Source organism: Trachinotus anak, unplaced genomic scaffold (assembly GCF_046630095.1).
Source record: "Trachinotus anak isolate AG129_WGS33_773 ecotype Australia unplaced genomic scaffold, CSIRO_AGI_Tana_v1 ptg000021l, whole genome shotgun sequence".
Taxonomy (NCBI): domain Eukaryota; kingdom Metazoa; phylum Chordata; class Actinopteri; order Carangiformes; family Carangidae; genus Trachinotus; species Trachinotus anak.
The window spans coordinates 7,099,988-7,114,861 of NW_027273872.1; the positions used below are offsets into that span (position 1 = coordinate 7,099,988).

The 14,874-nt window shown below is 38.5% G+C and overlaps 2 protein-coding genes and 1 long non-coding RNA gene across 4 annotated transcripts; 1 reads left to right on the forward strand and 2 right to left on the reverse strand.

The window, feature by feature from the left end:
* Positions 1–416: 416 nt before the first annotated feature.
* On the forward strand, positions 417–8,913 carry ctso (cathepsin O). Of its 2 annotated transcripts, XM_071457205.1 has the most exons (8): positions 417–724; positions 2,546–2,651; positions 2,965–3,089; positions 5,250–5,417; positions 5,758–5,879; positions 7,216–7,379; positions 8,468–8,560; positions 8,695–8,913. In XM_071457205.1, the coding sequence occupies exons 1-8, from the start codon at positions 521–523 to the stop codon at positions 8,727–8,729; spliced, it is 1,017 nt and encodes a 338-aa protein (XP_071313306.1). In that variant the 5' UTR covers positions 417–520; the 3' UTR covers positions 8,730–8,913. The 2 variants fall into 2 exon arrangements, with proteins under 2 accessions (XP_071313306.1, XP_071313307.1); XM_071457206.1 differs by lacking the exon at positions 5,250–5,417.
* LOC139605604 (uncharacterized) lies at positions 6,516–8,130 on the reverse strand. Its single transcript, XR_011684438.1, has 3 exons — positions 7,991–8,130; positions 6,772–6,846; positions 6,516–6,655 (listed from the first exon to the last, which is right to left on the reverse strand). It is a non-coding gene; the product is annotated as an uncharacterized lncRNA (long non-coding RNA).
* Positions 8,834–14,618, reverse strand: tdo2a (tryptophan 2,3-dioxygenase a). Its single transcript, XM_071457203.1, has 12 exons — positions 14,484–14,618; positions 14,216–14,321; positions 14,004–14,094; positions 13,560–13,630; positions 12,875–13,002; positions 12,567–12,753; positions 12,265–12,372; positions 12,028–12,139; positions 11,751–11,808; positions 11,089–11,168; positions 10,692–10,782; positions 8,834–10,361 (listed from the first exon to the last, which is right to left on the reverse strand). The coding sequence occupies exons 1-12, from the start codon at positions 14,516–14,518 to the stop codon at positions 10,208–10,210; spliced, it is 1,221 nt and encodes a 406-aa protein (XP_071313304.1). The 5' UTR covers positions 14,519–14,618; the 3' UTR covers positions 8,834–10,207.
* Between the last annotated feature and the right edge of the window lie 256 nt (positions 14,619–14,874).

Genomic DNA, 14,874 nt, shown 5'->3' on the forward strand with positions numbered 1-14,874 from the left:
CAATATATCAGTAACCCTGGTCCTTCTCAACAAAATGAGGTATCATGCTTGCTGGTAAAGATGTTTTCTGATGATGGTCCATGTCTTATGGAGTCAGACGGACCCCTGGATTATTTTTGTTTTTGTTATGCATTACTTATGAGGCTATTCTCAGCTCATGCTTCCTGTCAGCTGCACCAAAAACCTCACAGATGTCACTGATTAATCGTGGGACTGTTATGCAATGAGCTCATATTTCACAACTTCACAATTACAATAATATGGAGCATATCCTAGCAATGTAACATTCAGGGTTATTCTGAAAGAGAAAATGAGCAAAGCACCCCTATGTAAAGCTAATGAAAAAAACTTTAAATGCTCTCCCTCTTGTGAATTGTCCTTAAATTTTACTTTCTGTTTTCAAAGCGTGTCTTGATCACTGCGCATGTGCCACACATTGACCTGAGCCTTTTCCGCGAACACCTAAAAACGCACTTCCCCGTTTTAATGTGCGCATCTCTAACCCACATCTCTGCGTCAAATGAGGGGTCGCCAGGTGTTGGTAGCTGTTATCATCACTGCTGGCGCGCTCGTTTCTCCGCCGTGTTGTCGACATGTCAGCTCGGCTGAGACTCGCAGCGAGCTGAATAACTCTGCAGTTGCTTTCGAGTCGTTCAGAGAACAGTTTCACCGCCGATATGAAGTCAACAGCGAGGAATTGAACCGTCGTTACCTCTATTTTCAGGTAAGAGATGCTGGAGGAGGAGAGAGGGAGACAGAAACGTGTAGAAAAACTGTGTTTACACGCTAAAAGCAAACGTCACTGCAGACCACGCCCACTCATGTTCATGAAGGAGGTGTAGAGAGTGATATTTATAGTGTTTACACATTTAGCATTAATCGTACATTAATATGGAATTCATATAAAATGACGGTAGAAAACAGAAGTAAAAATAACGGTGTGACAAGTTCTCATTGGTGGAAAGTAAATAAGTACGTTTGTCTGTACTCTACCTTAGTGCACTTTTGGGGCGCTTCAACTTTCCATGGCAGCTTGTACTTACTTTTTACTGCACTACAGTTGCCTGACAACTTTAGATGTTCGTACTAGTTGCTTTATAGGTAAAGTTTTTAAATTAAAACATCTGATAAGCTTATAAAATACAACACATTTTAAATAATTAAACCAGTGGTGACACAACTTCTTGTTTTTGAGACCTTGATTTGTAAGCAGCTTCACCAAAGACACATTTTCCCTGAACTCTGAATTCCTTAAAATGTCAATAACCTTTTTAGGCCTAAACATTTTTTTTTTTTTTTTTTTTAATTAATTAATTTCCAAAGTCTGCAGATTTATCTTGTTGCCCTTTGGAGGGACCTGACCATTAGGTTGGGAACCACTGGATGCACAAAGTATTTAAAACAGGCTCCATCTTGAGCAGCTACAACAGTAAAATGCTGCCCATACATTAGTGTATTAGTAGGCTATTAACAATCTAGTGGTCTCATGACAAATTTTTTTTTTTGGAATTTACTTAAAATGGGACTGAAACTTTTGAAAGGTGATACTGTCACAATATAGGTTTCAGCATTTACCATTATCCCATAATTGTCACTTGTACCCACTGTTCAGCAAATCTTACACAGCTGTGGCAAAAGTATAAGTCAATATAACTTAGTTACTGCTTTCAGAGTGCTTATTAGTACACAGTCAATTTATTTGGTGCGCCTTGGTAATTGTAGAGCAATCTAATGCAACAACCATGAAATAATTTTTTCATTCATGGAACTTGGAATATTTACAGAAACTGTGGTGCTGTTGAATTGCATTGTGTTATACTGAGAGATTTTTTGATTACTTACACTACCTTCTTGGATAAATGGGTCCAAACCAAAACTGAACGTTTTAAACTTCATGAATATAGGATTTATTGCAGGTTTGCTGTATAAGATAGCTGCAATAGTACAGCTAGATGTATCTGATAAATTGGATTGTGTGTATTATATTACTGAATTATTATTATTATTGAAGCATTAATATCTAAATGGCATGTTAATGTTGTAGCTGTTGAGCTGGAGCTCAACTACTGTTTGAGCATTTAATCATCATATCTGATCATATCTTTTGTTTGTAAAAATTGAATCTGCAAAGTAACAATGGCTAAATGTCAGATTGATGTGATGGAGTAAAATGTACAATATTTCCTTCTGAAATGTAGTTTGGTGGAAGTGTTGATTAGCATAAAAGGGAAATATTCCAACACAGTGCTTGAGTAAATACTCCTTCACCACTTTTTTTTTCCAATTTCTTTTCAGCACTTTTCAGCACAGCAGTCAAATACTGCAGTTCAGTTAAATCATGGGTTGTGTTCACACTCACTCGAAAAAATAATCATCTGCAGACCTTTGTCTTTTCCCCCTGGTTTTTGTTCTTTGCCATTTTCTTCTCATTATTTTTTATTCTTTTATGCAATAATAACACCTCATTTTGATGACCAAAGTTGCCTACATTCTGCTGCTCCTCCAGTTAAATTTCCCTAACTTTAATATGTCTGTGTTTTTGCAGGATGCTGTGAAGCGACATGCATTCCTGAACTCATTTTCCACAGCACCACAGTCTGCCAAGTATGGCATCAACCAGTTCTCTGACCTCTCACAGAAGGAATTCAGAGGTAGACTGAATTTCTGTCACATATTTTAAGTTTGCAGGATCGTATCAGGTGCATGGACTGAATCTTTGATATTTGAATCTACTGGACAGATGCAAAAAAAAGCTGAAAATGCTTCACTGTGTATCCATGTCAGTTCTTCACAACTAAAGGTAGTTCTTTAGATGAAATAGATTCAATCATATCTGTCTATTGGATTGTTTTAAATTGAACTTGGCATGCTACCTCCTGGATGACTGTGCTGAATCTGCACAGTCATTGTTTTCATGCGTGTTTGTATCCAGGAATGGCTTTGAAATGCATCTGTGGTCCACAGATCTCTACCTGCGAGCAAGCACTGACAGAGCTCCTCTCTTCTCTGGACTGAAGATAGAGGGGCTCCCAGCCAAATTTGACTGGAGGGACAAAGCGGTGGTGGCACCAGTCCAGAACCAACAAGCAGTAAGCTTTACACAGAGAGATGATGGATATACTGTATAGACAGGGATGTTCTGAGAGTACAGAGACACAGTTGGGTTACATTCAAACAAATTAATGTCTGTTTTTTTATTTTAAAACATTTTATTATTATTGAAAGCACAATCAGATGATGTTAGAACAAGCAGGTAGGCAATAAATACCCCAGAATGTGAGTAAGGGCACAAATTATACCAAATTATACAGACAAATGGTGTTGTTCTTCACATGTGTATTCCTTGCTTTTCAGTTTTTCCTAGATATTAAATTTATGATTTACCTAATGTGGTTTTTCCATTTAAAAAACAGTTCAATTACCTTGTTAAAAATGATTAAAATCACATCTGTCCCTTCTCCCTCTTTGAATTGTTCAATTTAAAAGTTTCACTAGTGGACACATGATGTCTCCTACTTCACTGAAAAGCCCAGGTGCATTGGAACCTTCAGGTTTCCAGAGCACAAAGTATGATTGGCTTTCAAACCCGTTGTGATATCACAAAACCGTGATTGGACGTGCACAACTCAAACAGATTCAAGGTTAGCACAAAGAACCTTTCTCCCTTCAGAAGACAGAAGTCAAACATGAGGTAACAGAAAGTGAAAAGAGTTTTTGAGTGAAGAGAGACTTTAGTAATGGTAAAAGGAAAAGAAGGTGAAAATGACAAACTAAGTCATTAAGTGTGAGTTCTGCTCAGAGAGCAGACTGGACCTGGGGACACAAACTGGGAGAGTGTTAGTGAGATGGAGCTGTTGCTTGTCCTCGCAGGTTCACTTTGTGCTCTTTTTGTCCTTTACCTCTTCAGTCAGTTAATTTGCTGTCGGGGATGATATTTATACTGTAAAATTGTAGTCCTAAGGGAAAGACATACCTCATACAGGAAAAAGCCAAGGCGAGAACATATATTTTACTCACTTGAATTCAGGTAAGGCTTACCACTCCAGAGAGTGGTGTCTTCACATGACCACACTCACCTACCACTTTGCTCTGCTGCAGTTTTCCTGCCCAGATTTGCCCTTTTTCTGTGGCTCTGTCTGTGAACCTGCCTGAGCTACGTTTCCACATCAGACAGAGATATAGATAGTCAGAAAATGAAATGCGGTACCATGCACAAAGACACAAAATATTAAGCCCCTCACATCTCATAAATTCTGCTTGATCCAGTTTTCCCTTCCCTTGATTCCACTTTTATGACTCAAGTGCATTTCAGCGTTTTCAAGGAGAGAGCAGATGGTCCTAATGTTCTGTACACTCAGCACATACTTATCACCAGTCCAGGTAATAATGACTGATTTTGGTTTCAGTATTGATTCTAAGCCATGGAACCATATTGAGCAACATAATATTGGATTTTTACATGGAGGGCTCAGGTTTTCATCACATTTATGAGAATGTATGATGAGCAAGTGAACTGAACATAATCTGATGCTGTAAATGTTGCACAGAAAAAAATGCACTGCATGTTTTCTCTGGGAAAAAGACAGTTTCAGCAAAGCAATATAATCTAGATTGGAAATGAAGTTTTGCTATCAGAATACCTCAAATGATCCTCAGCCTTAAAGCTTAAGTAGATTAACTGAAGCAGAAATTAAGATTTTCTCTAGACACGTATACCTGAGGTGTTTCTGTCAGTAGATGGCAGCAGAAAACAATTAGTCACAGTTCACTCAGACTGGCCAGATCATCTCACCTCATCATACACAACACCCACAGTCACTGTAGATTCCTGATCAAAAGGTCATTAAAATTAAGGTATTAATTCCAAATACCATTACATTAAAACCTGTTGTGATATGGAACAAATCCTTGAAGGTTAGTTGGTTCTTTACCCACTATCCAAACCCCATTTGAAATTTATAAAAATTTTGTTGCAGTAGTAAAAGAGAGATTTTTAAATATGATTTACAGAAATGGTTTTGCCAGCAGTATTGTGTGGGAACAGAATATTGAGTATTCAGTGGAAAAAAAAAAAGTATGTACCTTGCTGAAGAGCAAAACATTCAGATGGGGATAATCAACACAATGATTTTCCCTTCTGGGGACTGTAGGATGTGGTGGCGTTCTTACTTTGGATCCAGACCAGAAAGAAATTTTCAACCATCCGTTGTTGTTTTCTTTTCCTCATTATTATAATGTTACCTTTGCAGTGTGGGAGTTGTTGGGCATTTAGTGTGGTTGGTGCCGTTCAGTCCGTCCATGCTATAGGAGGCTCTCAGCTGGAGCAGCTCAGTGTGCAGCAGGTTGTGGACTGCTCTTTTAAAAATAAGGGCTGCAATGGAGGCTCCCCATCTTGGACTCTGAATTGGTTAAAACAGGTATGGTGATATTTTTACATAATAAGGCCTTTAACATATTTTCAGGTTTTTTTTAACAGATGCAGTGCAAAGGCAGAATAAACCTTAACTCCCTGTACTTCACATTCATAAGAAGAGGACTGAGTATTTCTGTCTATTGAGTGGCTGTATATGAAATATGTTTAAAATGTTGTGTTTTAAAACATATATTGTCATGTAATTTAATTAGAGAGATATGTAGTGGGTGTAAGCAAAATAAGATTGGTGTACTCTACAGTTGTTCTATAGGAATCTTTCATAAACAAGGTGAATGGATATTTTTTGTTCAGATAACACACTCTCACTGAGATTTTCTTTCTAGACCAAAGTGAAATTGGTGCCTCAGTCCGAGTATCCCTACAAGGCCAAGACGGGAATCTGCCATTTTTTCTCCCAGTCACATGAAGGTGTTGTTGTGAAGAACTTTACTGCACATAACTTCAGGTAAAAGACACATTTTTGCAGGTTGTCTAGGAGCAATAAAGGCTAAAAATTAACAACACTATATCTTATTGGGTAAAAGCTCATGTAATTTTAATGTGGTTTTCATAAAGTACCAAGGACAGAGGAGAGGGGAAGAGGATTGGTCCTGCGTAATGACAGACCACAGTGTTTACTGTGTCAACACAGACATGGATTGTTATGTAGCTCAGAGGTTCTTGACTGGGCCAGTTATTTTGGCCCAAAGTTTATCTTGAGGTAAAGTGAGTTCAGATACTCTTTATTTAATATTGAACAGGACTGTGACTCACGCTCATCCATATGTAATGTCTTTTTTCTTTTTTTTAATTGGCACAGTATTGTTATATAGCTACCATAGCTCACATCAGGGTCCTTTGTTAGAGTTGATGGAGATGTACAGTTATAGGACCTTTACTTCCATACAGTTTATATCAGATGTAGCTTTTTATTCATACAATAATAATCATATTTTGAAATGATTTTTAAACAAGTAAAGTAAAGCAAAGTGAAGCTGCAGCAATTATCAAACTGTAAAGGTCAATGTCATGCTACTAATAAAATACCTCTTTATCTCAACAACCCACTCATCCTATATGAAAATGTACCCTTTGACCTGCTCCTGTCTTCGGAAGGGTCAGAGTGCTGGGCCACTGAGCACATTAAGCTGCAGGAACTGGACACTTAATGCAGGACAGAGGCTCAGGTGTCTTGGTGAAGTCGTAACCTTCTGGTAGAGGAGCTCATAAGCCACTTTACTGCTGCATAGCAAGAGAAAAACAAGATCATAAAGTTTTAACAGACAAGACAAGACCCCACCGCAAGATGAATGGGATGCAAAATGGCTTCATTCAATATAGTTCTGGCACCGACTTACGACTCCATGACCCCTCCTTGCCCCATATGTCATAAGCCTGGCAGAGGAGGGCATCACAGCCATCCCCAGTGGGAACTGTATGGTGGAAGGACAACATGTGGTGACATAGGATGCCTGCATATGTCATTGAGAATGAGGAAAAAAAGACAATTTTCTAAATGATAAAATGTGCAATAATTGTTCAGAAACTGATTGGATGAATGAGGAGGGGGAGAGTGAAGAGGCAAGGGTTGGTAAAATGATGCAGCCCCGTCAAATGTTGAACTGAAGTAATAACCTCGATATCTTGATTAAAAGTTGTAGCCTAATACACCACCCCCCACCCCCTGACTTCACCATATAGTTGGCATGATAATTCCTAAAAAAAAAAAAAAAAAAAAAAGCTGTGTAGTCACAAGGCCGAACATGCCACCAAGAATACAGTTTTGTTATTCTGTCATTCAGTGGTCAAGAGAAGGCAATGATGGGTCAGCTGGTGCAGCGAGGGCCTTTGGCCGTTGTCGTGGATGCTGTCAGCTGGCAGGACTACCTGGGAGGGATCATCCAGCACCACTGTTCCAGCCAATGGTCTACCCATGCTGTTCTGGTTGTTGGATACGACACTACTGGTACACACTGTCACCGCACTGACATGACATCGTAATTATATTACACTTGTGCTAACAGTTACCTTTTTAGGTCAAGAAAGTTTTGCAACCCCAGGGCCTGTTAAAGTAATTTAAAGTGAATGCACTAGGCAAGATTTTTAGGTAAAAATATACCAGTCCTAATCAGCTTTAATCACAAATTGCTTCAGCAAAAGATTCTCTCACCCCCGCTAATTAAGAGCTAAAACAATAGAAGATAGAGAGAACAAGATATCTTAACAAGCCCTTTAGCTAATGCTTGAGTCTTCATGTTATAATATCTTATATGAGATGAAAAGTCTGCGAGCGAGATGTGAGATAGTTTCACGTTTCCAGTGGAAATGTATGTGCCTTCATTGTCTAATTGACTTAATATTGTAATAATGTAGCTTATTCAGCTGTGTTAGAAGATGTCAGCCCTCATTTCTAGGAGATGGTTGAAAGAGGCAGGTGTTAATATCTTAGCCCACTCATTTCCATAGTTTTAAAACAGACAAGAATTGAAATCAGAATATGAATCTCGTTTATTATAAAAATGTTTTGGAGGGTTTAGACTGTATAAATTTAACATTTTTTGCGTTTTAGTACTTCACCTTTTGCCGCCTTCTTTTCCTGTTGGTCCTCTTCAGTACACAATGATCGGAAATTTGCTGGGTTGGTAAACATGAGACATGTGTGTGTTCTTCTTGACGTCATGTTACAAGATTTCCAAGTATAGAAATTCTGGTTATTTGGACGGTTACCTCTTAAAGCTCTGTGTCCCACCTCTAAAATACAAAATCACTGGGAAAGGCTGAAAGGTTTTAAACATACAAAGTTAAACAGTAGTTTTATTGTCAGTGTGTTCTCAGCCATCAGATATGACACACAGCTGTATTTTATATTTTTCATCATTAATTATTTCACACACACTTGCGTTTTGTGGGTATTACACAAGGATGTGAGCGATTATGTAATCATTTAAAGTGGTTGCAGCTGCAGTGCACACACAAGTACAGACACACACACACACCTAGTGCTCCTTTACCCTGTGAATAATTCAATCCTGAAATGCATGTTGTCTGTCTTAGGGGAGATTCCATACTGGATTGTTCAGAACTCCTGGGGAACCACATGGGGGGATGAGGGTTATGTTTATATAAAAATTGGTGGCAACATTTGTGGTAAGTGTGATCGTCACCTCTTTTCATTTTCTGCTTATATCTCCTTCTGGTTTGTTGTCTGTATGTCGCTGTGCCCACTATCCCCTCAGGCATTAATACGTCTTTCTTTTTTTTTTTTTTTTTTATCTTCCCAGGTATTGCAGATTCTGTGGCAGCAGTTTTCCTTTAACACTGTATATATTTTTGTCTGTGCCATTGTGTTTGTGTGAAAGACCGGGTGTGTTTGTTCCCGGCTGCCAAAATTGAAATCAGTCATCTGCTTGCCTTCGAGTGTCACTTTAAAAACAGTTTTTATTGAAATGTCACCATCTTGCATCACCAAAACAAAATAAATCACTTCATATGCTGATAAATGTTGGATCATACCTGAGTGATTAACATACATACACCACTGTAAAGCTAATAACAAGAATATATGCACTGTACAAAATATGTATCTTATTAAATATATAACGTAGATACATGTCATGGGTAATATAACTCAAACTTATCTATACAGAGATCACATTAATCACTGCATAAATACATAAGAAAATTAATTTAACACCATATAGAATACTATACAAAACACCTCTATAACAACTACATTATTAACATTATGTACAAATTTTATGGTTCATATTTTATGGTTTAACACTTACGTTGTACAAATTGTTGTATTATGGATGTTGACAATGATTTGTTTATACAGAGGTTTGCACCTAAACCACATCTCATTAGTCTGAAACAGCTCCATCTCTGACACCTTCCCCGCACTGGCATGAAAGATGATGCATTTGTAAAAACTCCTCATCGCCACCAGTTTGATCAGTCCTCTCACCGATCCATTTTCAGGTCAGTTAGAGTGAATTAGCATAATTTTATTGAGAAAACATCTAAGCAAATCTTATCAAGGGGCCATCTGCTCTACTTTGTGACCAGTCAGGATTAGAGATTAGAGTAAAATAGTTTAATATGGACATCTAATGGATTCAGGGTCAGACGCTGTGTCACAGGTTCTGTATCCTGATGTAAATAATGAGCTAGTAATTTTCTGTTATGTTCTTTTTCAACACAACTGTGAGACGAAAATAGTTTTTACCTTGCTTGCTAAACATTGAAATGTACAAATTTTGTATGTTAGTTATTTTTCTGTATTTACATGCCAAAATACATACTCCCTGGAAAATCAGCAGGGATAAAATGTTTTTCCCTAATAGATATATTGGTGTTTTACACCGTCAACTACTTGAAGTTGTCTCTCTCTGTCTTATGTTCCACTTCAACATCCTTTTGTCAACTGGAAAAAAAACTGCTGAGATGCTCAGAAAACACAATTTTGTTAGAGTTTCCTTCATAATCATTAGTAGTATTTAGGTATTTTGTGCTAAAACAGGATGTAGTGATTTCTTGAGAAAAATAATTTTTCAATGCATGGGCTCTCTCAGGAACACCAACCTGATGTTGTCCATACCTTAGCTTACTAGACTGAAATATGCATAATATGTATCCTCTCAACAAAATGTGAGGTTCTCTGCATGTTTTGATGGTCACCTATTCATCTACACACACCTGCCGCTAAATCATTTCAGCTGTGCAAATGATCCCCAGTTGTGAGGTCTGCTATGGTGGAAGGAAGGAAGCCAGGACAGATGAGTGAGGTGCCGCCTAGTCTGAGTCCTCGCTGCTGCAGTAGGAGCTGTCGCAGCACTCGGCCATGTAGAGGAAGGTATGGACATTGGGATTCAGCTTGGGCACCCAGTGGCGAGGCACCAGGAATGTGGCCAGGTTGAACAGATCCACGAACACTTTGTAGCGGTCACTAAAGGGAAAGAACATAATGTATTTAATACTTAACTCATGCACTCTTATATTACAATTAAGCGTCTGTCACAAATTGTCCTCTGCCAAAAGCTAACAAACTGTTGCTAAAATGTAATGAATATTGAATAAAGAACCTGTGTTGTAGCTCCCCCTAAATTAACTTTAAATACAGTTTGTGCACGTCTGGATGAAGTGACCATATGACAGGTAATTTAGATAAGCACAGAGCAGCAGCATCCTCTCCTTACCTAAATTAACTCTGAAGTGCTTAAGATACTTGCAATGTAAAGTGTTTAATCAGAAGGTTAGAGTTAACAGCACACAATACCTGACAGTAGATCTCAGGTAGTGGTAGCCAGATGAGCCCCCTGTGCCGGCTTTGCTGCCAATCATACGATGCACCATGCATACGTGATTGTCTGAAACAAAAGGCAGAAAATATTCATTGTGACATGAGCGATGTTTTGGCTCTGCATGTTTCATTTGAGCTGTAAATTGTTTGGACATAAGTGAGGCATAGATGAGTAAAAAATTTATTTCATGGGAATAGGTTGTTGGATTGATCAGCAGGCGTGGAGGATGTTATATGATTCTTCTGCCTCCAAGTTCGTGAACTGACTTTAGTTCTGTAAACTTACTCAACTCTGCCTGTGGGCGAAATATTAAAGCACTAGTTTTCTGCATTTTTCTGTTCTGAATCACAACAGAGTGGCTGTAGTACTTACATCTCCATTTTGTCATCAGAGTGTCGATATCCATGAGGGATGTGAGCAGCTGGAAAGGAACCTGGAACCTCGGCTCCTCTCTGAAAGGTGAGAGAAGATTTTAAGGAATCAAGGAGGGATGTTAGTGATGTATGAAATGGTTTCTGGGTGGTGTTGGTAGCAGTTGTAAAACAAGAGCGACTATCACATGTTCAATACCAACAGTGTCATTAACATCTTAAACCCAGGAGTTTCACATTAATTATCGCCTTTCGGTGACTGTCATATGACTTTTGACTCCTTAATGAGCGCTGTGACGTTACATCCTCACCACAGGTTTTTTAAAAAGCTGGTTAACACACCTTTTGGTAAAACTGACAAAAACGCACTGATGAGTGATGAAACGGCACAGAGAGTCCAACTGCTTGTGTTTTATACCTGTGTGACCTGGGCGGCTGAGTTTTTTTTTTAAAAGAAGGGATGTGACGTGGAAACTACCCTTGCCTCAGGAATTAGCACTGAGGGTCTCTTCAGCAAGATGTTAAAACCTGAGCTGTCCCAGAGAAGTAACTTTACTAATCTTTATTATAACGGTATGAATCTGAAGCAAGCATAACACAGCTGCACTGTGTGCAGATTTACTAGACTCTTAAAGGTGAGGAAACGCTGTAAAAGCCACATACCTGTAGAAATAGATCATCAGGGCTCCTTGTAGAGCCTTGTAGGAGAGCCGCCTCTCACCTTGTTGGAAAAATTGAAAATATATTACTCAAGTAAAATTAATTGTCTTTATTTATGTACTTTTGTGAGTGAGAAAACTAGATATATTAAACTTCACAAAGTAATACAAAGTACAGACTTGGCTGTCAAATCTAGACCTCAAACAAATATGTGAGTGCTTGACACAAAAGGAATGATTCATGTAATTGGACAGATTTTCAGTTTGTTGAGAGCACTCACCTTTGCTAAGGAGGTGGTCATGACGCTTTTCATCAAACAGAGAAGTGAAGAGCTCTCTCTGTTTGACCAGCTCAGCCATCAGTTCCTCCTTCTCCTCGGAATCTGTCATTTTCTTTTCAAAACAACAACCCATAAATAAAAATACAGTCTCTTGTCAATCATCTGTGCACTCCGGGGAACACAAAGAAAGTTTTTTTTTTTTTTTTTTTTTCCCTGAAAGTTGGAGTTGTCTCTTACCTCGATTTTCTCCTTCTCTTCATTCAGCCCATCAAATATATTGATTTCCAGCCTCTCCCAGAAATTGAATCCATCCACCTCCAAGCCAGGAGTTCTCTCCAGCCACTCCTGAGAAGAGCAGCCCAAGGTTTTTATCATTTCTACCCTGTTCAGTAGCACATGAGCTAATCCACAGCAAGAAACAGCAAACAGAATATTGGAAAAACACAGATATACAACAGAATAAAATGATCCCTGCTTAAACTAACTGAATCTAAAAACTGACGACCGCGGCGCAGGTGGTAGGGAGTTGCAAGACGTACCTCAACCAGCTTCAGGAGTGTGGGCTCCTGTTCAGTGGCAAGCAGCATCTCGCTGTCATGACCCTGGAAATTGTCTCTGTAATGGCGTCTGTTATATGGAACCCTCAGGTTGTCCGGGACCCCGATTTTGTTCTCCAGCAGCCGAAACTGAAGGCTTTGGAAGCCTGAAGCTGGAGACAGGTATTCCCTGCACAAAAAAAACACAAACACACAGAAGTAAGCATACATGCACACAGCAGAGACAGAGTGCATCTCATACATTTTTTAGAGCTGAAGTAGAGATGCCCAGAAGTTAGTTATAAGCTCACCTAAAGTCAAAAAAGTCCAAGGCTGTCATTGTTTCCAAAACCGCAAACTGGTCGACCAGCAGTCTGAATATCATAACGATCCTGTGGATGCGAGTGTTGACTTTGAGCATATTGCGTTCGTCTCGGACCTGAGGAAGAGCACAGTGTTTAGGGAAGTAATTGCTAATCATTGCAAAGCCTGTAAGTACATATCCTGAAACAGAAAAAAAAAATCTAATTACTGAAATAATTAGAGTTTCTGACTTTTGGCGTTGCTCTAATTTCAATTTAGAACATCAGCCTGGGTGATGCACAGAATTTCTTATTTTTCCCTGACTGAGCTCCAAAGCCAGAATGACTGAATAATTCCTATTGAATAAAACTTTCTCTTCAACAGAGGTACTGAGAGATCTGACTAGCATAGTGTTCTCCTCTCTGGTGATTATGTTAAGTTATTCCACTTCATGATTTTTTGTTCTGACTAACATTCAATGTTCAACACTCACAGTTCACATCTACGAGATTTGAAGTTAGTGGTACAAAATGTTCCTCTCTGCTCCAGAATCACATCTGAGAGAGGACACTTAAAACTAGAAAATCAATTTGTTTGCCTTTCATACAAACTAATTCAGTCTCTCTCTTTTTTTTTTTTTTTTTTTTTGTGAGTAAAGAAAATACAAGCACGTGGACTCGACATGTGACTTACGTGTCCACTGATGAAGATCTCTCGCACTGAATCAAGTTCAAACAAAATCTGTTTGAACCACAGTTCATAGGCTGGAATAAAACACAAAAAAATATATATTATTAATTGTCATAAACATGTTAATGCAATACAAGATAAAGAAATGAGTCAGTGAACAGTCAGGGCTTACAAGAGCCATGTCACACTGAACTGCATTTTCAAAATGCCAAATTTAACAAGTTATTATCAACCTTATAATTTTCAAATAAGTGATAAATCTGCTTATTGTCTGTTTTCACTTTAGTTAATGGTTTGTTTCAACTGCAGGGGAGCAATCTCTCTTAATTCCAAATTAGTTGCTACATTTTAATTAAAAAAAAGACTAAATACACAATTAAAACAACATTTTTTTTTGTCTGAGACCAGTAGAAAAAAAAATCTCAAACCCTGCAAAGCTAGTTTTACCTTGATGGGTGACAATGAAGAGATGCTCATCATGGATCTTATTACCCTTTAATTCACTCTGCAACACCTGGGCTGTGACTACTTTGTCGAGCTGAAGGTTGGAAAGAACAAAACCATTTGAACATTTTGACTTAAAAACAAATGCAAATTCCAGTACTTTTTTCAAAAGTCAGGCACAGAGACTGACGCATATGATAGGTGGTGTTTTCTACCTGCAGGTAGTCTCCATAGATGATTCCTCCTTTGCTGGCCTTGTTTACCCCTGACTGAGAGGCATCCTCATCCTCTTCTGGATGTGGAGGCTTGTTTTTGAATAACCTGCAGTGCGAAGAGAGGAGTGACCTGGTGTTTTCTACAACTGATGTAAGCTGTTAGAGTGTTGTAGCCAATGGAATTAGAAAAACTGAAATAAACATGAAAAATGAAGCAGCCAAATTCCTTGAGAGCCCTATTTTATTTGAAGTAACAAACTGTACGTACAAATGCCTCTTCTCAAAGTACGGACATCCGCTCATGACTCGTCCAAATCAGCTGCAGCAAAGATGTATTCTTCTTCCCGGACTAATATTTACTAAAATTGTATTGAACACAATTCAGGTTTTTAAAGACTCACCCCATCCAATCCCTCATGAGGATGTGGTCACCATCCGGCCCGCCTCTATTTGCCCCATGTTTACCTTGAACCAGGATCACCTTGTGGACTTTGTTTGAGCTGCTAAAAGAACGGTCACAGGACTCTTTTCAAATAACAACATGCAAAATAACAAATACATGTAACTTATATAATAATAACCACAATAAAATGAAATATATTCAGCATAAGATTTTTAAATGTGTAATTATTGTCTAAGACCTTTATACTGAAAGATCA